Source organism: Hippocampus guttulatus, chromosome 3 (assembly GCF_054856545.1).
Source record: "Hippocampus guttulatus isolate MCC_2025c chromosome 3, RoL_Hgut_1.0, whole genome shotgun sequence".
NCBI classification, from domain to species: Eukaryota; Metazoa; Chordata; class Actinopteri; order Syngnathiformes; family Syngnathidae; genus Hippocampus; species Hippocampus guttulatus.
This window is the reverse complement of record NC_141263.1, coordinates 3495372-3522579: the sequence shown is the minus strand read 5'-3', so window position 1 is coordinate 3522579 and position 27208 is coordinate 3495372. Positions and strand designations below refer to the sequence as shown.

At 41.9% G+C, this 27208-nt stretch overlaps 1 protein-coding gene across 1 annotated transcript; it reads right to left on the bottom strand.

Moving 5' to 3' along the window:
- Nucleotides 1–993: 993 nt before the first annotated feature.
- LOC147207158 (ankyrin repeat and BTB/POZ domain-containing protein 2-like) lies at nt 994–27208 on the bottom strand. The gene is made up of 17 exons (XM_086106278.1): nt 26223–27208; nt 20390–20539; nt 17189–17396; nt 15837–15989; nt 15311–15476; nt 12554–12643; nt 12363–12464; nt 10144–10240; nt 9074–9209; nt 8686–8924; nt 8044–8222; nt 7843–7948; nt 7674–7776; nt 7121–7193; nt 6951–7019; nt 5501–5614; nt 994–2821 (listed from the first exon to the last, which is right to left on the bottom strand). The coding sequence occupies exons 1-17, from the start codon at nt 27064–27066 to the stop codon at nt 2576–2578; spliced, it is 3075 nt and encodes a 1024-aa protein (XP_085962404.1). The 5' UTR covers nt 27067–27208; the 3' UTR covers nt 994–2575.

Genomic DNA, 27208 nt, shown 5'->3' with positions numbered 1-27208 from the left:
AGAAAACATTGGATCCTAAAATGAGTCATTTGCTGACATTTGGAATTGCAAATATGATATTATTTTTTTGGGGGGGGGATAGAATTTTACAGTTTGTTTTACGTTTGAAAACACTGTATCCCTGCAGATGTCAAAGCAGTTAAAACAACATTTGCGTTACAACTCACCAGATAATTGATGTAAGTGGGCTAGCATCCCTACGAGTATTTTTTATTTGGCGATTTTTTTAAAATTCGTAATTCCGACACGAAACGACGACTGAATCCACTCACCATTTGGCATTTATGTGCATTTTCTTTTTTTTTTTTACAATGAACGCAGGATGCCTTGACCTGCTGTGACTGGGCCTCTCTGACAACACATCAACACATCTCATTTTCCTTTTGCACTTTTAATGAGTGGATCAGAACATTTAACCCCTGACTTGAAATGTTTTTTTGGGGGGGGGGGGGGGGGAGGGGGGGGTTTTATCGAATGCAGGATGAAGATTGAACCAATGCTGTGTCTATTTTTGTTATTAATTTATTCTCTTATTTATAAAATATGTTGAAGCATTTTTGGTCCCGTTATTTGCTTTTGCCATGTTTATTTAAGTTATTTGGCGGCAGAGATGTTTTGTGGAAGTTCGTTCTTTTTCTCTCTCTGGGTGAAAGTAACCTTGTAATATACGTTTGGGGGAAATGATTGACCCTAATTTAAGAATGTAGACGTAGCTCTTTGAAAGGAACACTCCTTTTGTTGTTAACTATCAGTTTGTATGATGACTCAGATCTCACCAAGCTCTCATCTTGTAAATAAGACAGGTTGACTTACAAGCTTGTTTCAACACACCAGGAGGATTCCTACTTAGTTTTGACCTCCAAAGGTTGTTTGCATGTTCAGCATTTGTCTTTTCTTTGCATGTCGTTGTAAGACTTGTTCTCCTGTTCCCTTTTTCTCTTTCAACTCATTTATGTTACCAATGTGCTTTGATTTTATTTAGTCATACTTTTTTACTCTGACCTTAACCACTTCTTTTCGTTGATGTGTATACCATTTTCCATGGTACCATCCATGTGTCTCTCCACTTGGGACCTCGCTGGCGACCGGGTCACACACTCAGCTGCGTGGCTGTTGGCTATTCAGTGAGCAGTTAAAAGCAATATCTTTCATTGTTGGCTTTCCTCTTTTTCTACATTGGGAATACAGAGCACACAACATGGACTCGGAGGATAACGAATGAGCGGGATCACCAGTGGCAATGCATTCCCTCGTGATGTTACTGTGAACAACTTCAGTGCTAAAGGAAATAAATCTGTTGACTTTGGAGATGGGTGTACTTTTGTTAAAACTGTTGAGTCGACACGTCAAGGGTTTACATATTTGGGTTTGATTGTTGTGCTGCATAATCTTTGCAGTGATTCTTCAAATATTAATCCCTACTTTACTTGACCTCACAAAGACACGCGTCGGTCTAAAGATGACCATTGTAGACTCCTTTGCTGTTAAGGTTATGAGAAACAAACAGTTATACAACAATATTTTTTTTAATGTGTTATTTTAGAATATCAACGATTTCAGGGCATCAGTCTCACAAAACTATTGTAGAAAATGATTTAGAGGGGGAAAATTCAGGTCATTCAAAATAAAGCATTTTCAACGTGCAGTATGTGTCTGGTGTGTTGTGGTCGAAGTGTTGTTTCGTGTGTCATCCTTCTAATGTATTGACCACCCACTCACTCTTGAAGTAGACAGTGTTTGTTCATTTTTAGTGACACGAAAGGATTTGGAAAAACAATTCAGGGTCCATTATACGGTGTAAAAAGAAATGATAAAGACGTGTCAATACATTCAAGTACAGCGCACTTTGCCCTGAAATTGAAATACGTTGTAAAATTCAGAATTACACCAGACACTGGGGAGGGGGGGAAAACGAATCTAAAATCAGTCAGAACTTCAAGTAAATTTCACTTTTTGTTAGACTCGTCTGTACCTCACGAGACATCAATTTTCAAACATCAAATGAGTAAGCTGCATGTGCATTTTGTTAAATGTATTTGATTTTATTGGTTGCAAGGTGGAAGAGAGATAAACACATCCACCTCACAATTCAGAGGTTGTGTGTTGAAATTCGGGCTCTGGCCTTCCAGTATGGAGTTCACGTGTTTTCCGCCATTCCTGTGTGGGTTTTCTTCTGGTATTTCTGTTATTATTCACATTTCAAAAAGATGCATGGTAGATTCATCAACACTCTAAATTGTCCCTAGGTGTGAATGCTTGTTTGTCTATATGTGCCCTGCGCCTGGCTGGCGACCAGGATGTGCCCTGTCTCTCAGCCAAAGTGTCCTTGGATAGGCTCCTGCACCCTTGCAACTCGAGTGAGGATAGGCGGTACATAGAATAGGTGTATTGTTTTCAATTTTTATTTCATAACAAAAGACCAGCCTGACAGGGATCAACATTAAATGGTGAGATAAAAAGTTGTGAAGAGAGTAAGAAAATATATATATCCCAAGCGTAACTAGAATCACATTCATGCGTCATCTCGCCAGTTCGTTTTCCCACACGATATGGTATGTTCAAGAACATGATGGTTCTACTCGCGACAACTAGTATGGAGAAAGTAAAGTCTATTAATCAGTGCTGCCTCCAGATTCTTAAGGAGGCCAGCCTGTTTCTGGTCCAGTCCCAGACTATACCACTTGCCCGTCCTTGTGCAGAACTGCTCCTGAGCACTCGTACAGAACAGCAGGCGATGGAAGTCCTCCCTGCTCAGTAGCTGCTCCATGTTCTTTAGGAAGAATCCTTCACAAAACCTGTACAGGTCATCCGCTCTGTGGAGCTGTGAAAACACACACGTCCATTATATTGATGGTGACTTGAGACAAATTCATGCAGGTCTTTAAAATGTACCTTGTCACTCAACATCTTCATCACTAAACCATAATTGGTGTTTAGTTTTGTCAATGGAAAATTTGGTGTCTTCTCATGGGCTCACCACCTGTGTGAGCGACCATCGGGGTCCGGTGGCCTCACACCGCCTTTGAGTCAAGGGGATGGTTCCTGACTGTTGTTGGTGCCTATGCACCAACTGAGGACATGCTTTTTGAACATACTGGCATTCACTCTGGTAAACGAGAGGGAGGCCTCACTTTGCCTTCAGGCCAGGGGGATGGGTCCTGACTGTTGGTTGTGCCTATGCACCGTTCTACTGGGCGACTTCAGTGCTCACATGGGCAATGACAGTGAAACCTGGAATGGCATTATTGGGCGGACTGCCCCCTCCACAATCAGAACCTAAGCGGTGTTATGTTAGCAGTGCACCATTAACACTGTGTTTAATGTAGATAGGTCGGAGCTGACCTCAACTCGGGATGTTGTGAGTCGTTGAGGAGAATACTTGGAAGACACCCTCAATTCTACCGACACACATTCTTTTGAGGAAGCAGAATCTGGAGACTCTGGTAAGGTCTCTGGGAAGGTCTCCAGAATTCCGGACAAGTCACATCAGCTGGAGGCTATTGGGATGACCCAGAACACGCTGGAGAGACAATGCCTGCAGCCTGGCCTGGGAATACCTTAGGATTCACCAGAAAGATCTGGACGAAGTGACTGGAGAGATCAAGTCTGGCCCAGGGTTGTAGTCTTGAAGTCCGGACTTACTCCTTGTTTTTTCCTCCTCATCTCTCCCCAGAGGTCGACCACCATGAATAAAGCAACATTGTTTTTGAAATTATTTTGGTTGTTCATCCGCACACGTTAATAAAGCAAGCGTTCCATGCAGTGTTGTAACTGAATGAGTTCAATGACCGAAAGGTTATGGTCATTCATATTTTGGGCTAGTGTGAACAGAACAAAGTTTATTTCTGCCTGATCAAAGTTTTTGCAAACGCATTCATTCTGGTACCTGAGAACGGCTTTTGAACGACAGTTCATTATTCTTCTCGAGAGTGCCACATTTCATTCGTCTTCCAGGAGAAAACCCGGCAAAACAAATGGTCAATGAGCTTTCATATGTCAGGGTGATAAACACCGTATTTGGAAACCCAAGCAGTACAGAGCCTCCCGCAGTATGTTAAGCATAATGATGGCTTGGAGGTGGGGGAAGGGGGGATGGTGCATTTGGCAGAAGTATTTGGTTCCCAACAAATAGTAAGGTCCTTGTGTGTTACTTCTAAGGTCCTTGTGTGTTACTTTCTGAAAGACATTAGACAACCTTGCGGGGGTCTCAGCATGTGTCTGGGTAGCCTGAAGACAGGATGTTAATGGGCGCAGACAAATCTTGACCAACTCTGGTATGATCATTAAGCAGGGAAAGTTAATATAAAAGAAAAAAAAACATACTAACTATGGCCATCAATGTCTCTTTTGGATGAGATCACCATGCATCAAAAACTCTTGTGAACACGGCAGACCTCTGGAAATTCAAAAGCTATAAGCCTGTGATTGATCCAGTGTCACGTTAAATCCACAACGATGAGTGTCACAGAAGAGAGGAATGATTCGGGGATTATTGCAGTTCCTTTTTTTTGTTACTTAACAACAATCTTCATGAGTCAATGTATTGTGCTCTAATGTTGAAAAACTGCAGTCTTAATTTCTCATTTAAAAAAGAGCCTTCAAGCAACAAGCAAACCAGTTTTTCCTCATGAGATTGTAGAATGAAATTTGCAGCTGCCGACAAGTGCAAACAGAATGGCCAGTATTGTGGGGGGGGGGGGGGGGGGAAAGAACGATGAGCCTAGTTCTGTTTGTTTTTTGTTTTTTTTAACCAAGAAATGATCAGGTTCGTGAAGAAATGTGTAAATTGAACTTTCCAAACAGTGATTTCATGCCATCTAAAAGTGTTGAGCAAAATGAAATTCTTCAGTTTTTTTCGGCCATCCATCCATCCATTTTGTAATCTTCTTATCCTCACGAGGGTTGCGGGGCATGCTGCAGCCTTTCCCCGCTGTCTTTGGGCAGTAGGCAGGGGACACCCTGAACTGGTTGCCAGCTAATCGCAGGGCACACAGAGATGACAACCACCCGCGCTCACACTCACACCTAGGGATAATTTGGAGCCTGCCATGCATGTTTTTGGAAAGTGGGAGAAAACCCACACAGGCACGGGGAGAACTTGCAAACACCACACGGGAAGTCCATGACCTGGAATCGGACCCTTCACCTCTGCACTGTGAGGCCAGCGTGCTTACCAGTCGACCACCGTGCCGCCCTTTTTCTGGCCGTGGAATTTGCATTTTTCTTATTGTTTACTCTTGATCTCATCTGGACTTGGACACGGACCTTTTTAGACTCTGACTTGATTTGGACTCACTCGGACCTCTGTGACTCGAATTTGATTTTAACTCAATAAAGGTGGACTTGACTCCAACCCTGGTCTGGCCTTCCAAGCTAAAGCTTTTGCCCCTGCAATCCAACCAACGGGTAAGCTTCTATGAAGAATGAACCACTCAATGAGAGATATTCTTTTGAAAACACTTCAGACAAATTGGTAGGCTCGGTAGGGTTGAGAAGATACCTTGCTGGTGTGGTAGATGTCAACAGCATTATCCAGAGTCAGGCTTTGCGACAGCTTTATCTCACAGCATTTCTGCAGACCTGTAAGCTGGAAGAACCTGGCAGCAGGCAACAGCTGCAAAATAAAATCAAAACAGTATGTTTACATAATATTAACAGTAAGTGTCAAAAACATTGATTCATTGTTAGTGTTGCATCGCTATTACTCTCAGAAGGGACCTTGATATGGCATGCAAACGCTGGCATCGGTACCTGAGAGTACTAAGAAGTAACGCCCTGATGCCATTTGCTGAATACCGATACAACAACACAGCGCCTTGTGTATTACTCTCGCATGGCGCTCACTGATCTGTGATCGCACGTGTTCAGTTCATAGCTCTCGCTAAGGACCCTTACTTCTGATGTCATTTTACACCCAATGCTTTGTTTCCGCTGGCATATTCAAGGAATGAAAACACGAAGAGGAGCTTTATCAACTTTGTTAGCTTTATCAGTTATCGATCTACTTAATGTCTAAAAGGGCCCCATAAAAGGGCCCCATAAGGACACCTGACCATTATATCTACACATTGGAAGCAGTCGCTCAAAGTCGATGATGTAGAAACACTAAAGTTGGTTCGAGGGAAAGATGACGGGGTTGGGTTTGTATCAAATTTAATAAATGTAATTGCACTCCTGCATTAGACAATGAAAAACAATTTTTTTGTGTTTTTCTTAAATACACTTTTTTTGTGATACAAAACTTGCCCTTTTAGCTCTGTGGGGTTGGGTAAATTAAAAATTGTCAAACAATCTAAAGAAGTCGAGGTCGAGGTGGCCCGGTCATCGACTGGTTAGCGCGTCGACCTCACAGTGCGGAGGTACCGGGTTTAATTCCAGTTCCAGCCTCCCTGAGTGGAGTTTGCATGTTCTCCCCGTGCCTGTGTGGGTTTTCTCCGGGAACTCTGGCTTCCTCCCGCATTCCCGAAACATTCATGGCAAGTTCACAGAACACTCTAAATTGTCCCCAAGTGTGACTGTGAGTGCAAATGGTTGTTCGTCTGTGTGTGCCCTGCACACCCTGCGACCCTTGTGAGGATAAAGTGGATCCAAAAAATGGATGGATGGATCTTGAGTAGATCTGAATTTTCTCATTCCTGAATCTACCATCCCAATCTGCACTCTTCAAAGGGTGAGATTATACAGAACTCCAGGTTACCTCCTGCACACTGAAGTAACAAATGTCCTTTAAAAATGAAGATATGTGTATGTATTGTATTTGACAGAAAGGTAAAGATGCAGTTTTGATCAAGGTGTGGTTTTAACAAAAATGAAATATGATGGGGGATTTGTTTTCAGATTACAGCAAAACTATTCTTTTTGCTCGTTATTTCTAGCTTTGGAAAACAAATTTGCATAGCCGTTGTGAGGACTTGCAACACTGCAGCAGGTAAAACGCTCAGCTACTTTACCTCCCCGGCTTCGGAAAGTGAGACAGTCAGCCCCTCGGTCCCGCCACAATAGAGAGATCTCATCATTGTCTGTGGAGATACACACAACGTGGCAGCAGGTAATGAGGCTAGTCAAGTACAGTCAGTCAATAACTATCAATGACTAAAAACATAAGCGAATGACAATCTACCTGGAAAATGCTGTAGGTCATGTGACTGATGTGGATGACGTTGTCAAGGGAGTTGCTCAGAATTTGTCGGAACCTGTCTTGACAAAAGTGTCATTCGTTAGTTTTCTGAAACCATAAATGATCATCCAATGTAGATTCAAGAAAATGTCCACATTTTAAAATCAATATATGGAGTTTCTACATTCCCATTATATTCTAGAAAATGATGGCACCCAGGAAAAATAATCTGAAAGAAACAGGAACTTCTAAACTTGTGTACAATGCTTCGATTCAAAATTCAACATCATGTTATAGGTTATCATTTTGCACAATATTTTACAACCCCAACCACAAACATAAGAATAGGATGAAGAGTAAAAGAAATTGTTGTCACATGTATTTATTACATAACCAGTACTTACTTTACAGCATCAAAATGTTGTTGAAAAATGATTAGAGGCATTTCATACAATGATATTAACTGACAAGGGTTAAGTCACAAAATGACATTGTGTAATCAGCATGTATTGTATTGTAGTCGATTAAAAAACAAAACAAAACAAAGGAATCATACCGTTCCGAAACCGACATCAACAACACCCGGTGAGCAAAGAATGGGCGTCCGTTCACCATGAACGTTACATCAGACATTTCACGGTTATTCAGGAAATGAAGATCTGTGGACACGTGCAACATTTAACCCTTTGGTAAATTCAGATAATAATTTTGCAGTGCGAGAGTACCAAGTTGTGTTGACTGTATGACATCAATCGGTGGGATGGCAGGAACAGCGGAAAAGCCATAGCAATGAGAAATAACAGACGCCAGCCTTTTGGTTATAACATAGTCCTGGAGATGGAATTCACACAGTCAAGTCGAATTTATAAAGAATGTTTTGCAATATTTAATAATGGAGATAATAATAAGAAATAAGAAACATGTACCTTACTGTTTTCAAGCATGTTGAACATGAGCGGAATGCCCTTTGACACCAGTTCGGGGGTGTAGTCCTCGCTTCTTATGGAGCGGAATTCTGTGAGGAGAGAGATGATGACTTCGTCCCGGGACAGTTGCTGAGCTCTGCGGAGGGACTCCAGCCAGATGTGAAGCCTCCAGGGCACACCTGGACAAAATATGCCACATACATCGTTTATGATTTTACTGCGATTGGCCGGCATCCGGTTTCAGGGTGTCCTCCGCCTTCTGCCCGAAGACGGCTGGGATAGGCTCCAGCACGCCCCGAGACCCTTGTGAGGATAAAGCGGTTCAGAAAATGGATTGAATGGATGGATGGTATATTGTTGTTTCCTTTACTTTTATTATGTGCCACTACTTATTTTGGTCCTGGTATGTGTGCAAATGATTGGCCAAACCACAGAGTGTCGTTATTCTGCTGCATTTTCCTGAGGACTGAGTAGGCACCTCACAGTTATTGTGATACTTGTGGAATGAAAATCTATTTGAGAGATCATCGTCCTGAGGTGTACTAACACACAGGACAAATGAGTGAAAGTAAATTTATGTGAAACAAATGCAAAAGAAGCTTTCGGGGCTCAAGCATACCGAGGTTCTCTTCGTGTGCTCACCCATTTCTCGTAGCTCCATGGTAATGTCCAGGTAACCATGCTCTGCACTGTAGTATGCTGCTTGCTGAAGGGCTTTCATCCTGGCCTTACATAGTTTCAGGATGGCTTTTGAGCAGTCGGAAACAGGAGACCCCATTGGAATGGGTGTCTCCTCCACTCCTTCAGCGAGGATCTCCTCCAGAGAAAGGATGTCCTCCTTCCTCTGCTGTGGTTGGAGCAGCAGTCTTCTCAAAACGTTTCTAGACAAAAGCAGAAAGTTGATCTGATCACTGATGTATCATGGACATCAGGTGTGATATGGAAACGTTGGAAACTATGTGGGGGTAAAATTTAAATAGTCGGCATGTCCATATTATTACAAGGCCAAAAAAAAGGGTCAATGTCTCACCGGTGTCCGTGTGCAGCCGCATAGCTGAAGCAGTTCATCTCCTCATACAGAGGTGATGGTAAAGAGCTCCCGTGATGCACTCTGAGCAAAGGATCTGCTCCATGGTTGAGCAATAAACTCACCATCTCATAGTCACCTAGAATAGCAATATCGAAAAATCTATTTTTGGTACCAGGTCAAAACTAAGCAATTCATACCGAAACATTAAACGTGTTGTGAATATTAAAGATTTTATAAGATAAGATAAGATAAGATATCCTTTATTTGTCCCACACTGGGGAAATTTACAGCCTCCAGCAGCAAGAATGTATCCTGCTGTATTCGCCACCCAGTACATATACTGTCCAAAAATGATTAATTGATTAGCTGACAACTAATCGATTAGCAGAATTTCAGCTTCTCAACAGTTTCTACAGTCCGTCATAAATCTAAATCAAATCTTAACTTTTACTTTGGAAAACAGTGGTTGACATTTTTGTCCATTTTCCGACATGTTATGGACTAAAATATGATCAATTTGTTGGTGCATTTTCTATGCTGTCAATTTTAAATAATGTCCTGTTTTATGCATAAAGGGAAGGAAATTAAAAAACATTTTTTCAATCTGATTCATCTCCAAAATTATTGATTTGATTAGTGATTTTTTAAAAACCACGTTTTAATTTCTATCCCTTGATTCAAGAAATAGGACATTATTTCTATCTATCCATCCATCCATCATCCAACCATCCATTTTCTGATCCGTTTATCCTCACAAGGGTCGCGGGGAGAGCTGGAGTATGCTTCCAGCTGTCTTCGGGCAGTAGGCGGGGGACACCCTAAACCGGTGGCCAGCCAGTCGCAGGGCACACACAAACGAACAGCCATTCGCTCTCACACTCAGACCTATGGACAATTTCGAGTGTTCAATCAGCCTGCCACGCATGTTTTTGGAATATGGGAGGAAACCGGAGTGCCTGGAGAAAACCCGTGCAGGTATGGGTAGAAGATGCAAACTCCACTCAGGAAGGCTGGAGTCGGAATCGAACTCTGAACCTCTGCACTGGCGAGGGTTACGTTAATTTCAGTACCTGCAGCAGCAGCAAGCTGCAGCGGCGTCTCAGCAGAGTTCTCCCTCCCATCCAACAGGACTCCACCCTCCACATCGGCTCCGGCCTCCAGCAACAGCTACCACGGGGACAACAGGAACAGCATCTCCTTTACATTATTGATGTTGCTGTTTATGCAGACACGCTCGTTGGCTCATTGTCAGGCTCGCATTGATGTGGTGGATCGGCTATGTCCTTTTCCACTGCAGTAGCATCGCCAAGTACAAATCAATTCCAATGAAGTTGGGACCTTGTGTTTAACATAAATCAAAACAGAATAATGTACATTGATTTGCAAATCCTGTTCAACCGATATTTAATTGAATACACTATAAAGAGACGATGTTGAATGCTGATAAACTTTGTTTTTAGCAAATAATGGTTAACATTCAATTTTATGGCTCTAGTCAAAAAAGCTGGGACAGCTGGCAAAAAGACTAAGTTGAGGAATGCTCATTTGGCACTGAACATCCCACAGATAAACAGGCTGACTGGGAACAGATGGGTACCATGATGAAAGGAGATTTCCTGAATTGCTCAGTCATTCAGAAGCAATGATGGGTGAAGTTACACTATTTGTGAACAACTATGTGAGAAAATAGAACACTTCAAAGGCAATTTCTGAACAATTACTGTACAATTGCAAGGAATTTAGGGATTTCATCATCGACGGTCCAAAATATCATTGAAAGGTTCTGAGAATCTGGAGTGATCACCGCATGTAAGTGGTAAGGTCGAAAACTAACGTTGAATGTTTTCAACTGAAATCTTGTCATGTGTTTTATTTTCGGTAGTGAGGCCTACCTAGTGTGTTTGTTCCCCATGTTGAATAGTGTTGGCATGAACACTGCGAAACACTCTAGTCTATAGTGTCATTATGACGTGACTGTCAACACGACATTCCGATGCGTGTTGAACGTTTCACACATTTGTAAATGTTACTCTGACAGAGGGTAGTGTGGATGCATCGGGACACTTGATTGATGGTGGCAAAAGTAAAACCCGAGGTATTAAATTAACACGGATGCATTTGCAGTGTACGGATCCTGAAACAATGATGAATTCCTTTCACTTTACTCACAGTAAAGTATCAAACCGAGGCCAGTTTATTTGAACATAAAGCAGGAAGACAAAACTCATTCTGTTATATGAATCGCAACAGGTGGATACACGGGGTAAATAAACCTTCTGCAATCTACTGTATTTCTATTGTATTTAACCCTTTCATGTCTACTGTTTGTTTGTTTATTGTTTATTGAGCATATATAGAGTAGAAAAAAGTAAACAACATATCTAGTCTTACCCCTTGTTGTGTAGTAATATGAATTGATCATTTTTCAAAACAAAGAAGAAAAAGAAAAAAATCTACATATCATATTACAATACTTGTACCCTTATGTATACTGTACTTTTCTATTTATACACCTTTTGGTTTCTATATATATATATAATTATTCTTTCTCCTTTTTATACCAATTATCTCATATTCATTATAAATACTGCATTTCTTGAATACATTTAATAAGTTGATCAAAATCCAAAACAAGAACAAACAGTTGTATTACTATATTTTATAAGTATATCAAATGTATCTTCTTAACTCTGATTGATGTAGTTTTTTTTGTACTAATCTTTTGAATTTGTTTTTGAACTCCTCCAGTGACTGTAACCTGATAACATGGTAAACTGTCCGCTGGAGTAACCGCTGTCCCTCAAAGGGTTAATTGTTCTGTTTGTTACTACTGTAAATGTGAGTGACATAGATATTTGTAATCAATACTGAAGTAATTGTCATGCAGATTGAGGGGGAATCATTATAGTTTAAGTTTATCAGAATCGGGGCAAAGGGCAGCATACACCCTGGACTAGTGGCAAATCAGTCACAGAGCACAGACAGACAATTTAGAGTGAGATAAAATGCACGTTTTAAGAATGTGAGAGGAAGCGAGCGTACCCCTTGAAAACCGCCGCAGGTATGAGGGAGGGCATGCAAACTGGTCACAGGAAGGCCTCAGCCAAGATTTGAACCAGGAAGCTCACTGTGGCAAACCGGCTCGCCACTCGTTAAACCGTGCTGCCTCCAATACAACATACCAACGACATATCATCTGACCTTTTGGCAAGGCCTTGGTAGCTCAAGAAAATTAGTGGGTAAATAGAATAGATAATCCATTTTAATCCAGAATTTAAAAAAATCGAACCTGAGTGACAGACAGGTGACTGTGCAGTACAGCAAACGTTAGAGCTACCCAGTGTCGACTGCCGGGGTGGACAGATGGGTTTCTGACAGAGCAGCTGGGGACCTGTACAACAGCAACATTGCAGAGTGTTCAGACATTACTCTATGTGTGCAGGAAGAATGTGTACGAGCACCAATAGCCGCTTTTTCTACCTGCAAATCCAAGTTAGCCCCAGCATTTATGAGCATCTGCACCAGAGCCTCGTCTCCTCCAGAAGCAGCGTACATCAAAGGAGTCATTCCCTACAAACACAAACAAACACACACGCTCGTATTTTAAGTGCCGAGTGTGATATACTGTGATGATCTCCAGCCATGCATTTCTCGGGAGATTTGACATGCATTCTCAATTTTGATTTGACAGTGATACTTTTCATAATAAAAACGAAAAAAAAAAAGTATTGACTTATTACCTATGTTAAGAGCTGCAGCTGTTGTGGAAGCGCCGTATAAGTAAAGATGTATTGTACTGTATCATGGCATTTTATTTTTCTTTGAGGAGAAGTTTTTGTAAGCAATAACTTCATTTGAGGAGCAACTTTCTAATTTGAGGGACCATTTTTTTTGCAAGTAAAGGACCTGAAGCATAGGTTTTAGAAAACAATAAATGACAATATAACAAATGAACAATTTTTATTTCTTAGATTCACAATGTGTATATCAGATATCAAATTGTATTTAAAATATTTTTGTGATGGAACAAAGCTAAACAGATTTTTTTGTTTGTTTGTTTTCAAGATCTAACTGTAATGTCATTTTGAGAACATTAATTGTGCATACGTCATATGTCGAAATCAAAACTCAGGACTCTATTGTGAAAACAAACAAATAACACGATTGATGTATAAATATCTGACATTATACTATATGAATACATGTATAGTATCAACCTTATAGGCCACTCCTCCAGGCATTAACTGAACTTATTTTATTTCAGTTTCTGCTAATCTAGGACTTTCTCTCCAGAGTCCAGATTCTTCTTCTTATTATTATTATTTGCTTGTTGTTTGGCCTTTCAAAATGGACGCTATCCTCTTTAACGCAGTTCCAGACAGATGTCTCTCGAGTGTACTCAATCAGCCAAGCACACTGTTCCGGTGTTAAACACGCCAGCCATTTTAGGTTTGCTTAGCAATTAGGATGGCGTCTTAGTCTTGACAGCAAAAGCGCTCCAACTCTGTGTCCATCATTCAGACTGCGCACAAGGCGGAACCCAGTGTGTCGTGCGTCACAGTAAACTGTTCCTCTATAATTTATCTATCTATCTATCTATCGATTTATCTGGGTGGCACGGTGGTCGACTGTTTAGCACGTCCGCCTCACAGTGCAGAGGTGCAGGGTTCAATTCCGGCTTTGGCCTTTCTGTGTGGAGTTTGCATGATCTGCCTGCGTGGGTTGTCTCTGGGTACTACGGTTTCCTCCCACGTGCCAAAAACTTGGCAGGTTACTGCAATACTCTAAATTGTCTCTAGGTGTGATTGTGAGTGTGAATGGTTGTTGGTCTATGTGTGCCCTGTGAATGGCTGGCAACCAGTTGAGGGTAGGTACCCCACCTACTGCCCGAAGACAGTATCTGAGCCACTTATTGCCTTGAGATTTTACTCCACCTTGGATAGAGTGATGACACCCTCAGCTGTGCAGTGTTCCTTAGATTCCTAAACCTGTGAAAGTAGCTGCCATCATTGTTGGATGCCTAGTTGTTAACAAATGAAAGCCCAATCTGAAACACCCCCCTCTTAACCAAGGTTGTTAAGAAAGTGTTTTTTAAATCAACACAACAATTTCTAGAACTTAAATGATGTTTTTGAAAAATAGAAATCAGTTTTCAGACCTCATCCCACTCAAGAGAGCTCTTCTTAAAGTACTAGATCTTACAAGACTGAGGCAGGAAAGGCATAGCAGCGTTTGATACAGAAGATGATGCTGTTGGACAGGTTGGAAAATTGAGTAGAACTAAATGGAAGTGCCCTAAAACGGTGCAGGTCTTACTTTGAAGGACAGAGTCATATTGTGACATTTGGAAGTTTTAAATCTGATTACATGGCCATGATATCTGGTGTGCCTCAAGGCTCAGCCCTAGGACAATCTTTTGTTCAGCCTGCATATGTTAGCCATTGGTGAAAATCTTCAGAATGCTAATGTTAGCTATCGTGGCTATGCAGTTGATACGCGGCTATGTCTATTAAATAATAGACTATAAGTGACAATACTTCAATTGAGGTGCTGTATCACAACGGGGGCCAGAAAATGTGTTTTTCTTTAATTTTTTTTGGGGGGGGGGGCTGTGGGGGGTCATATTACCCCAACAGCAAAATCACATTTAATCCAGACCAATTGATTCATAACAACCACTGGCTGTGTCAGTGGTTTAGGAACGTGTAGGGTTACCCAAATAACCCAGTTTGGGTTATTTTTGAACCAGCAGTTTTAAGAGTGGTCTTTTAGAGCATTTCTACAATCAAATTTTCCATTATCATATTCTCACACTATACTTTCTTTGAATAATTTTAATAAATGACCTTTTATTTGTCTAGTTTGCGTTTGCATGTCTTTCATGTTTCCCTTTTTTTAAATGTCTCTTCAAATATTTTGCCCTTAAATGTTGTTTTTTAAGTATGTGAAGCATTGTCAATGAAATGCAGAATACAATGTAAACAACTCTGCCTTGCCCTGCTTTTTCTTTGGACATTACATGTCTGTGTCTATAAACGCACGGCTTATGTGGCTATTGTGGGCTCATTGTTGCTTCTTGTGAATGTACATTTTGACCAAAACCAATTTTATCAATTTCAAGTAATTTCTGGGACCATTGTGGGTTTTCATATGATCTTCAACTCATTGCCTCTCGATACCTGTGGCATGGCACACAGCTCAATTTCTTTCCAAGGTTTTAGCGCAAACTCTCCCCACCTGATCATCCATGGTATCAACTCCCTGAGCTCCCAGAAGCTGTGTGGCTGTGTGGATTAGATCTGCTCTGCCACACGACAGCATTTTAAAGCCTAGATCCATCTGGAACTTCATGGAAGCCGCTTCTGCACCTAGACACTTAAATGACTGTAAACAATACTCCAACCTGCAAGGAACAAACAAACAAATACAGAGTTTACTCAAAGTTGGAATTGACGTATTTGACAGTGTTTTGATTATCAAAGCAAAATGTTGGAGGTCAGCTACTTCTGACACAGAGAACACCATGATGTATATATATGCATGATGTATATGCACAAGAAATATGCAGTTGATCCTGGGTAATTGCTTTTACATATTTGAGACAGCATCTATGTTGCTGGTGCCAAATATTTTTTCAAAATTGTTTGTTATTTTGTTCTTATTGTTTCCTTCACAGGCAATGTAATCTCTGGGAAAGTCAGCCTTTGTCGCATGCAAAATGGTCATGGTGGGAGAGTGTAATTTATAAACGTGTTTGTTTTACTTAAGCTGTCTTGGTTCACAGTCCAATCCAGGTAGAAGCTGCCGGGCTGTCTGTCTGACATCATCGCTGTCCACTATCGGGCTGCAACGATGTTCAGCATGCACCAGAGCCACACGAATCCACTCAATGAGTGGTGGACGCAGCAAAAATGGCCTGGAAGATGTTAGCATTTAATGGAAAAAAAAAAGCCAATATTGATGTTTTGATCTTGTCTTCTGGACAATTTATTTTCATGGTTGACAAATTTGCCCTTGCAACCTCAGCAAGTCCCATTTGCCCATTCGTCCCCCCTTCATTGTGTCTCATCCATCCGATTTTGTCCCATTTAATCCAATCTCCCTTGGACGCTAATTTGTTCCTTCCTTCTCCAGGGCCTATTTTTCCTCCTAGGAATCGCGGTCATTTCAACTCAGAACTTAGATATCTTAACTTCCTTCACTATGGATGACAGAGGAAGTTGGTGCAATCTTGATTCCCAACCAACTTCACGGATAAGTACTCATTCTTGATCTTCCTTTCTACTCGTGTTGTTAAGGTCATCATCATTCCACTTTCCCACAACGTTTTGCTGCATTTTACACCTGTTGGTTCCTAATAATGATACAACTGGATTACTTTGGCCTAAAGTTAATTTTGGCCCATGCCACCATGCAGTCTAGAACAGGTTGTCGCAGTAAGATTGTCCATGTAACGACTTAAATTTGATTGTGGATACCTGAACCCCTGCTCGCCCTCTCATTTATTTCTCATTGGAAATCTAATACATGGGTGTGTCCAACCTAAAGGGTGAGAGTTGTTGAAGACACATTGAATTTGTATGACTATGTGTGTGTATGTGAGTGAAAATTAGGTACATGTGTGTCAGTGTGGAATCATTATAAAAACACCAAGTCGGTTGCAGCTGGGGTTGACAGCTCCATCCACGTCCAACCTTGCTCTTGTTTTGTCTTATTACCTTATCTCTTCCCAACCACTTACTCGGAAAGGTGGTTGTGTCCCTTAACTGTCACAGAGTGCACTTAGCATTCTTTATGATACATGTGAGCATATCTTTATGAAAAGCATAATTATATCTTTATTAAAAGCATAAGCGTTCTTCTTTGCAGGCATAATCAATTTATCATTGCAGGCAAAAGCGTTCTTCATTGCAAACATAATCAATTCATCATTAATAATATGCAAATGTATGATAACTAAAAATCATAATCAATTTCTCAGATGTCTTTTTCCAGGCTTTGTCACTGTGTTGAAAAATTGGCCGCCTTGGATCACAGCCGGACTGTGCCATAGTACCTGATGTACTTCCAGACTATTATATGCATACAATACATATAACGTACAAAATAGCACACCTCTCTCTTCTCAACATCCTCATTGGAAGTTCGACATTTGGATTTTCCAGTGATTCCATCTGCTGGCTGGACAGGAAGTAGTAGAGTGTGCGAAGGGAATCAGCGGCCCAGCACACTGAGAGTTGATTGGCTGAGCGAGGAGGACTGATGGAAGAAGTCGAACTTCGCAGACGCTGCATGTGGTGCATCGCTCTAGATACCAGATCACCTGAGCAAAAGCATTACATGTTTTAGGAATAATTGGAGAAAAGTCAGCTGTCCACACAGTTATTTCCAGTGTCAATAAACTTCCATTCATCGAGCCATCCATTTGCAACACAGCTTATCCTGCTATCCTGCTCAGTGTCATGGGATGCTGCAGCGTAACCAAGCTGACTTTTGCGAACTGGTCACCGGTCGGTAGAAAGGCACACAACCACACTGTCACTGAGTGAGGGTGCCGGTGCAAATCCTTTTGATTCCTCAATTATTCGATGGAAAAGTCCATTGGATATCCATTCATCCATCCATTTTCCGATCCGCTTCTCCTCACAAGGGTCACGGGGGGTGCTGGAGCCTATCCCAGCTGTCTTCGGGCAGTAGGCGGGGGACACCCTGAACTGGTTGTCAGCCAATCGCAGGGCACACAATAACGAACAAACATCCCCACTCACACTCACGCCGAAGGACAATTTAGAGTGTTCCATTAACCTGCCACGCATGTCTTTGGAATGTGGGAGGAAACCGGAGTACCCGGAGAAAACCCATGAAGGCATGGGGAGAACACGCATACTCCAAACACAAAGGCCAGAGCTATATTCAAACCCACGACCTCTGCACTATGAGGCGGACGTGCAAACTAATCTGTCGACCACCCCAAAAAAAGGATATGCCAAAAGCTTGGTTGGCAAATATGCAGTGACACATTTGAATCTGGCACATCTACGGTAATCGTTTCAGTTGGCAAGCATACCTGTGTGCCATTTATGTGCAGCTCTCTATATTGACACATTTGCATACAGTAAGCTCAACTGGATTCGATTGTTGACAGTTTTTTGCTTGAATGAACTTTTATTCGATAAACGTTTACAGTATTTGAACTCATTTGGTGATTGTGATTGCTGGAAAGAACACAAACATTGTAAAAAATAAAACATTTAAGGTAACATATGTCAAATTTTAATGGAAAATAGTGATTACCAAACAAGAGGACAACTTACTGTGTGATGATATGAACAAATCATATTTGCTTGTTCGACTAGCGATGCCTGCCCACAGCGCACAGCGATACACAAAGCATGCGCAGCCCTTCGGCAGTCGTACGAGAGTCTCCAAACTGAACACATGGTGATTGCATTCCCCCTTCGACCACGACGGCAGTCCAAATAAAGAACCTCTACTCTTTCCAGACGTTGTATTATTGTACAAACCCGCTTGCACAAAGCGACACATATTGTAACATAATAACCATCACCACACCAAGTTTCAGAGCAAAAGGCATCGGCTAGACTGGCCAACATCGACTGCCGAAAAATTATGCGAAAGCTTAAATTTGAGAATGCCCTTTACTTTGGAGTCAGCCAGTCCTCCATTAAGCGCCTCCAGCTGGTCCAGAATGCCGCTGCTCGCCTCTTGACTGGTACTCGTAAGAGGGAGCACATAACTCCTACTCTGGCATCCCTTCACTGGCTCCCTATACATTTTAGAGTTATTTTCAAGATCCTATTATTTGTTTTCAAATCTCTAAATGACCTCGCGCCACCTTACCTCTTTGAGCTCATCCGCCCCTGCGGACCAAACATTATTAGAAATACCAAGAACTAAACTGAGGCTCAGAGGGGATCGAGCCTTTTCCATTGCTGGTCCCCCCTCTCTCTGGAATGACGTCCCACTGAACATTCGACAAGACTCCTCGCTTCCCATCTTTAAAACCCGCCTCAAAACTCACTTGTATTCTTTGGCGTTTGACTCAGCATGACCCAAATTATGATCTTAGTTATACTGTTTGGTGCTCCTTACCGTCTTTGATACCGATTTGTTGTTTTGCTTTACTGTTGTATATTTTAGTTGCTCCATGTACAGCACCTTGTGTGCAGCGATGGCTGTTTGAAAGTGCTCTATGAATTGAGTTTGAGAACATCTGCCGCATCAGCGCAGGTTAGCATTAGCTAACATTGTTGAGAGCGTTGACTTTTAAAAATAATGATCAGCCAAGTTGCCAACACGAGAGTGGGGGTAATTGTGTTTGACCGCAGTGCTAAATTAACCGATAAGTGTAAATTGGCAGCTTGGTTTGGTGGCTACATTGAGTGTCACAGATCGGTCGTAAAAATCTAAACCTTCTAAACGACCCTACTTCTCCATTCCTGTTTACTCTGTACACCTTGGACTTCAGCTCCGTCACTCCAACCTGCCACCTTCAGAAGTTCTCTGACGACTCCGCGATCGGCGGCCACATTACGGGCGGATATGATCGGCTCTGTCCTGGGCTGGTCCCTTGACACTCTGGAGGAGGTGGGCAACAGGAGGATGCTAGCTAAGCTAACAGGTGTGAACAGACCTTCCCACCCCCTCCAGCCCACCCTGACAGCACTGGGCAGCTCCTTCAGCCAGAGACTGGTACACCCGCGCTGCAAGGAGAGGTATTGCTGCTCGTTCCAGACCTGAAAACCTGGACTCAACCTCGCTCACCCATTTTTAATATGCTGATACTGTATCTATATTTTATTGTTTATATTATTTATATACTTTTTGTTTTTCTACTCATTCATTCATAATGTTGCTGCTGTAAATCGGGAATTTCTCCATTGTGAGACAAATAACAGTTTTCTTATCTTACTTGATGGCTGAAGTCCAATTTTACAAATAATTTACAACAAAGGTGAGGCAAAACAATGTTGTAATGGTAAGCCATTGACAATATAACAAGCCAAATAAACAACTTTGAATCGAAAAGGCATCGAAATGGGTAGGGCTAAGAAAAAAAACCTGCAACGAGATAATGAAATGCTATGGCCTGCATGGTGTGAAGGTGCCCTTGTTTCATTCTGGCCACAAGCCCTATATTGTCATGAATTGTGTAGGTGTTGGCAGGTTAAAGATCATGAGACTACCACTGGTCACAGTTTAAACAAACATACACGAAACACAGAAGCTAACTGTAATGATAGCGGCACACGCACAGAACCCCACCCCGACCCCCCAGCATACGCGCACACTTACTGAGTTCTGCAATGCTGCCCACACAGGTGACAAGCAGGGCGTGTTGCAACATCCGCAGCTCCATCTGAATATATGTGTCTTCCTGGCTCTCCAGCGATACCTCAGGAACGATTTTGGAAGGCTTGACATGAGCTGGCAATGACATCTCACCTAAGCACATGCACAAACAAATACAGTCAAAACAAGTTACCAAGAAGTCACTCTTCAGTACTTTGTATCTCTGCAATACATTTTTGGCTTTGCAGGCAAAATTGATTGCGTGTGCTATTAAAGAGAAAAAAAAGTTTTGTAAATATCCATCCATTTTCTAAACACTGTTTTGGTGGTGCGGGGGGCTTGAGCCCATTGATTTAGAACGCAAGGCAGAGAATGCCCTGAACTGATTGCCAACATCTCTGAATGGGAACTGAACCCCATCAGTCACATTACACACACAACAGCGGCATATCACAGCAGCTCGAGGCACACTTATTGTACTCTCTTTAACTCTCAAAAAGGGGACAGGCCTAGACTACACACAGAGGCAACTAACTAGAAGGTCTGCACTTCTTTCACTGGGCAAGAGGGTTCAAAGGGCGGGAGGGTTGTTATAATTGACTTGTTCTTTCACTTTATTGCCCGTCACTACCTGAATGAATTAATGATTGAAGGTTATTTTTACTAACAGCATGGATGTACCGTATTGGCTTGAATATAAGACAGTGTTTTTTGCATTGAAATAAGACTGAAAAAGTGGGAGTCGTCTTATATTCGGGGTCTAGACATTATACCCATTCACGATGCTAGGTGGCGCCAGATATCATTGAAGCAAATGCTGAACTTGACTCCCCAGGCCCAAGTGAACCCCTGTCACGAGGAATAAAAATAAAAATAGCGGTAGCACGAAGAAGAAAAATAAAAAATAGCGGTAAGAGATAAAAGAGAAGAAAATAATAGTAGAGATAACAGAAAATGGAGAAACGTAGCGACAATCTGGAGAAAAGTGTGTCAAAGATCAGCCAGGTTAACCGGCAGCTGAGGAAAAGTTATGATGTGTTGTAATTTACATTTCAAAAACCAGAAGCCATTCATTTACGAATGTGATTGCACTTTAGTTTACATATTTAAATGTTCAGATATTACGATTTGAATGAGGCAAAATAACATGCTTTTTCTCTCAAATATATTATTCTAATCATTTTTTTCAGATGTACTGTAATTATTTTCTGTATAAAAATTAATTTGGTGTTCAAAAAGTATTTTTTCAAACTTGAGTCTTGAAAAAGAGGGCGTCGTCTTATAATCAGGGCCGTCTTATATTCGGGCCAATACAGTACTATGCAATTCTATCATAGTGGAGGTGAATGGGAAACTAAATATATACAAACCTCCTCAACAGCAGCAGGCATGCATTCTTTTATCATCTCCGCATTTGTGAATGTTTTTTAAAATTTCTTGCCAAGGATCAATGCAACACGGAGAGAAGCAGCAGTTGCTCCCTCCTGGACTGTGTCAGCCCGAGCCAAGTCACGGCATGTTTTATTAGAGTTTTCAGTGAGTTTTTTAATCTTTTCCTTGCGCAAATTTGAACCGGGGGGATAGTTGGGATCAAACTTGTCATGGGTTGTGATGAAGGGCCTCCGAAGGTCGTATTGTTTTGGGACTGAATTGACTTGGTAACAGCGCAAACACATCGGTCTGCCTTGAGAAGTTTCAATGCATGAATATTTGTTGGTCCACTGGGTATTAAACGCAACCTTTCTTGTGTTTGGAGATTCTGTTTCAGGTCGGCTTTGCTACATGTCACTACAGGCTAAAGCCGTCAACCAAAGACATTCTCCAGGTCATTGCCAATCAAAGTTTGTGGGAGTGTTGGGATGCACAACGCAGATCCCTGTCTTTTGTGCTGGAGCAACTATTTGCTGACACTGATATTCCTGACAATGAAAAGAGCATCAGTGAGAACAATTGCGAAAAGCCTTCGCTGACCAAGCTCGCGATCTAGTTTGAAATCGTCATCAACAAAGAGAGTATGTGAAATATGGTGCACACTCTATATTCTGCAACCCTTCAACTCCTTTGAGTCAGTACACTGTACTTTAGGATAACTTTACACTTAATCGGCATAGCAAGAATTCAGTGCAAATTGTTTCTGATTTATATCAATTCTCCACCTCAATGCTGACCAAGTTGAAGTTCTGCATCCACTATGAGTACAATAGAAGTGGCTCTGTGAAGCACAACTGATCACAGACAGACATTTACAAAACTTAACAGCTTGGAAGAAGAACTTGTGCAAACTTGAAAAAAAACAAAAAACATGAAACACTCATTTCAAGCCAGGACCCTCCAACGGTGGAACATCACTGCTACCCTCTTCTGCATGATTATGACCAATTTGAGCAATTTCAAGTAATTTCTGGGACCATTGTGGGTTTTCATATGATCTTCAACTCACTGCCTCTCGATACCTGTGGCACACAGCTCAATTTCTTTCCAAGGTTTTAGCGCAAACTCTCCCCACCTGATCATCCATGGTATCAACTCCCTGAGCTCCCAGAAGCTGTGTGGCTGTCTGGATTAGATCTGCTCTGCCATGCCTAAAACATGAAACACTCATTTCAAGCCAGGACCCTCCAGCGGTGGAACATCAGTGCTACCCTCTTCTGCATGATTAAATGTACAGTACATGATTCGACTTTTTAAGTGGTTTTAAAATGTTTTGTCTGGTATTCTCCTGTCCTTGAAGACAATTTCTGAAGCAATTCATTTTTTAATCTGCGCAAAGCATAAAAACATGAAGAATTTTAACCATGCTTGCCAGGTGGCCAATATTTGCAGTTTAATTCTGACTTGGCTTCAAACTTCCAAAATGTATACTACTCACAAAAAAGTTAGGGATATTTGACTTTTGGGCGAACAAAATGCTTTCAAACTTTTATAAGTGAACTTACTGTGACCTTCTCTAAGTTTTTGAATGCACATTTCCAACTGTTGATATGTTTCGGTACTTTTTGCACAGGTGGCTGTTCTCTACCGAGGCGTTTAACGGCAAAAGTCACAACCGGCGTCCTTGAATCGACCAATAAATGTCCTGGTTCAGTTAGAGCTGGTGTTTAAAAAGTCGTCCTCATCATGCTTGTCACATTTTGCCATCATGAGACCAAGACGACGCCTACCAATGGATCAACAGAACTTTGCCGTTTGTGATGATTCAAACAGGATGTTTGTTCTCAGACAGGAAGTGGCCACTGAGCTTAGAGTGTCATATAGTGTCATCAGCAGGTTGCAACAGAGATAGTGAGAGACTGGAAGAGTCACAGAAAGATGTAGAAGTGGACGTCGTTTGGCCACATCCCATGCTGATGGCCGCTACATTGGCATGGGGCACGTGTTGAGTTATTGAGACGTTGAGATTTTTTGTTGTGGTGTACCCAATTGTTGTTCATTTTTGTTTCAACGAATTGTTTGAGATGATGAAATCACCAGTGCATCTTTCTACTTCAATGCCCTACTTTCATATGACATCGCTGTTATGTGAACTTTTTACATTTTCCATTCATTTTACCTGAAAGCCAAATATCCCAAACTTTTTCTGAGTATAGTATATGTGGAGCGATTTTTTAAAATAAAGTTGATGCAATGCCACATCTATGTAAAGCAACATTTTCCTTGCCTACCTTTGATGTTCTTGACTGGTCTGTATTTGGGAATAAGTGTGGTTAAAAAATCAGCGTGACCAGAAGCATTACTGTGACCTGGGAAACTCACCTGGAGGAAAACTAAATCGATTTTTTTAGGACATTAATAATAATAAAATAATGCTAATAATATATTTTGTTGACAAGAAACAATTGTGCCAGAAAATTGGTTTCGATTACTCTGCTGTGTTTACGAAAATTGTGAACTGGCCTCTACTCATGCGTACACAACAGGAGACCAGTCTTTGGAGAACAAAACACAAGCCACTGTTTTGTGATTCTACCTGTGGCCCCTAAAAACACAGGCGCACACACATACAGCTCGTCTACTGCGCCGAACACTGCACGGTTTATATTCAGACTTGAGAGCGATTATGCCATTTCCCTCAACTAGAATCAATGAAAAATAAAAACACTTAACGAGGCCATGTTTCAAAAGCATCTTTGGATCAAGTATACGTTTATGTGTGCCTCCCAAATGAAAACGGAGCCTGTGAGAGAACAACAGTCCTTTTCTGCTGCCAAGAATAAAGCACCTCTTGTGTTTAGCTATGGGACAACACATTTTCTCCCCCGAAAAAGTTTGTTTTAATTAATAAGATATGGCAGAGGTCAACATACCCTTGCAGTTCAACAAGAGTATAACAGGTCTATGTGTACGTTTCTTTTGTTTTGCAATGTGTGTCCAAAAACTAATTCATACATGAATCGTATCCAAGATTTGCAAATTCTATGCAATCGTGGAATTCCCGTTACAGATAAACTGACTTGTAAGTTCACCCAAAGGGATTCATTTAACAGCATAACGGTTAAGATCATTCTTAGTTCAATTTAGCTGCATTTCTTTTTATTGTGCGCACATTATTGTGGGCAAAGGGTGTGCAAAGCATGACTTATTTTTAAATCATGGCAAATTTCAAGTAGACTGACAACCAACAGACAAATAGGAAATTCAATGTGTCATATAAAGAAACAAACATAGCTACAAAATGTAGTGAATTAAATCCCTCACATAAAGCGTGTGCCACATATTTATTATTATTTTAAAATTGTTATTCTATTTTTAGAGAATAATTATTTCAATAGTTATCAATAAAATTGCTTTAACAAGTTTCAATCTACTTGTAGTGTTGATTTATTATCATTATTTGACAGTGACAAAATAATTTGGGGACTTAATTTCAAGTGGAGAAAAAACATTTTCTCAAATTTCCTTGACTGATTTCTTTCTTTTTTTTTTTCCATCAGAACCGGCACTACAAATCGACCACTTGTTAAAAGAGAGAAGTGTATGGTGTGTTTTGTTCAAGGGATGTGACAGGCAGCTCTTGCGTGTTTGTTTGGTGTGTGGAACAGACACTATTGAGTGCCGTGAACCGCGTGCCTCCTGCAGGCTCAGATGGAATCAGAGCCCCTTTGTGTTCTCTGTGGGGTCACGAGCTAACAACACTCGCTCACTTCCTCCAAACGCCTTTTCCTGTTCAGCCTCATCGGAGCTTGGCCTGCATCCCAGCATGCAATGGGCCAGAGACAGAGAAGCATGGCGCCTCCCTACAGGGTGGTATACTTGTTGATGGATCTGCGAATGGAACTTTTCTTCCTGATGTTTAAGTTCAATTGATCATAATAAATACAACAATAATTACAGTGGAAAATCCACTTCTTCTAGAATTCATAGTTTGTATTAATGGTGTGAAATAAATTTGTGGATAGAATTAGGTGGCCTCTTTTTAAAGATCAGATCTGTTCATTTCTCTGCATCATCTTGTCTAAATACTTGCTTGGTTCTCTGGCTCTACACAGATTTTTACCTCACACAGAGGTACCAACCAGAAAGCATTATGACCACTTGTTCCATCTAAGAAGATACCGTATCACAGCCCGTGCCTTTACAAATATTATGCTCTGATATGGAGATTACAACAAAAATGTATTTGTTACTGTGGGGTTGTTGCTGTGACTGTTAGGGCCCCTGTCAGATAGAATCCATGAATTGACAACTTTTATCATTCATTTGATCGTGCAAGTTGTCACCATTGAGTTGTACTGATTACATACAAGCTGAAAACAGCAAAGCACACAGTAGTTGGTATTTTTCGACTGACATCAAAAATAAACAAATGTTCTGTTTGTGTAATTGGGAGTTAACTGACCGTTTGCATTTTTGCCACAGATGAGATGTTCGTAGACCTGGAGCAGCCCCCACAGCTCCGTGTCGTTGTTGACGGACGCTTCCAGCATCTCGGCGGTGATCGGATAGCAGGTGATGCTGCCGGCCCTCTCATCACTCAATGTGGGGGTCAACCCGGCTGCCTGCAACGCACGACCCGCGACTTCCTCCGCTAAACGTTCAACACATGTCGTCAAGTAGACAGCGGCGAAGTCGTGTACGCGCTCCGACACACGCGTTTCGACCATCCATCTGAAGAAGCGAGCGACCGGGAGGGACAACCCGCACCGCGCGGATTTGCCAAGCTGACGCACGGTATCCCCGGGGCTCATGCAGTGCAGGGACACCGCCCTCACCGCGGAGAAAATGCACTTGTCGGCCAAAGTCCAGCTCAGCACCAGCCTCACGGCGCTCTGCACCTCCTGCCGTGTGCATCGTTTGTGGAGCTCACTCAGCCGCTGTGCTTCTCTGGAGATCCGCACCAAAGCCCTCCCGAGCAGCACGGAAAGTCGGCGGACTGCTTCTACGGTGAACGCATCATCCGAACCGATTGCCTTCTGCACGACGTCTCTCAGCTCCTGCTCGGTCCATGGATACTCTTCAAGTTCGGGTAGGATGGGACATTTGGCCACCCAGTCCGTCGCATCTTCTGGAAGCGTGCTCACCGTGTCCCAACTTCCGTTTCTGCTGGACAAGGAGACGGTGTGACCCTGCTGATTCTGACTCAGCCTATCAAAGGAAGACCGCCTGAGGGAAGGATACCGAGCCGCGATGCCCGAATCGATGCTCAGTGACTCCACGTTTTTCACCAACAAACCGCTGGACATGATTCAGAATTGCAGATCAATGTATGGGACTTAAACTCATAGAGCGGCTCGGGCCATTTAGAGTAACATTTTCTCTGGGCTGGTCTGACTGCCAAAGGTGGGGGGAGCTATGAAAAGTGTGACTGCGCACAAGCCAACTACG

Excerpts from the sequence above, each read along its gene's own strand:
- LOC147207158 (XM_086106278.1), bottom strand. The coding sequence starts at position 27,066 with ATGTCCAGCGGTTTGTTGGTGAAAAACGTGGAGTCACTGAGCATCGAT. Across the intron at positions 10,241-12,362 it reads GTCACCTGTCTGTCACTCAG|CTGTTGCTGGAGGCCGGAGC; the intron begins GTTCGATTTTTT and ends TCCCCGTGGTAG. Across the intron at positions 7,194-7,673 it reads TTGATGTCGGTTTCGGAACG|GTTCCGACAAATTCTGAGCA; the intron begins GTATGATTCCTT and ends TTGTCAAGACAG.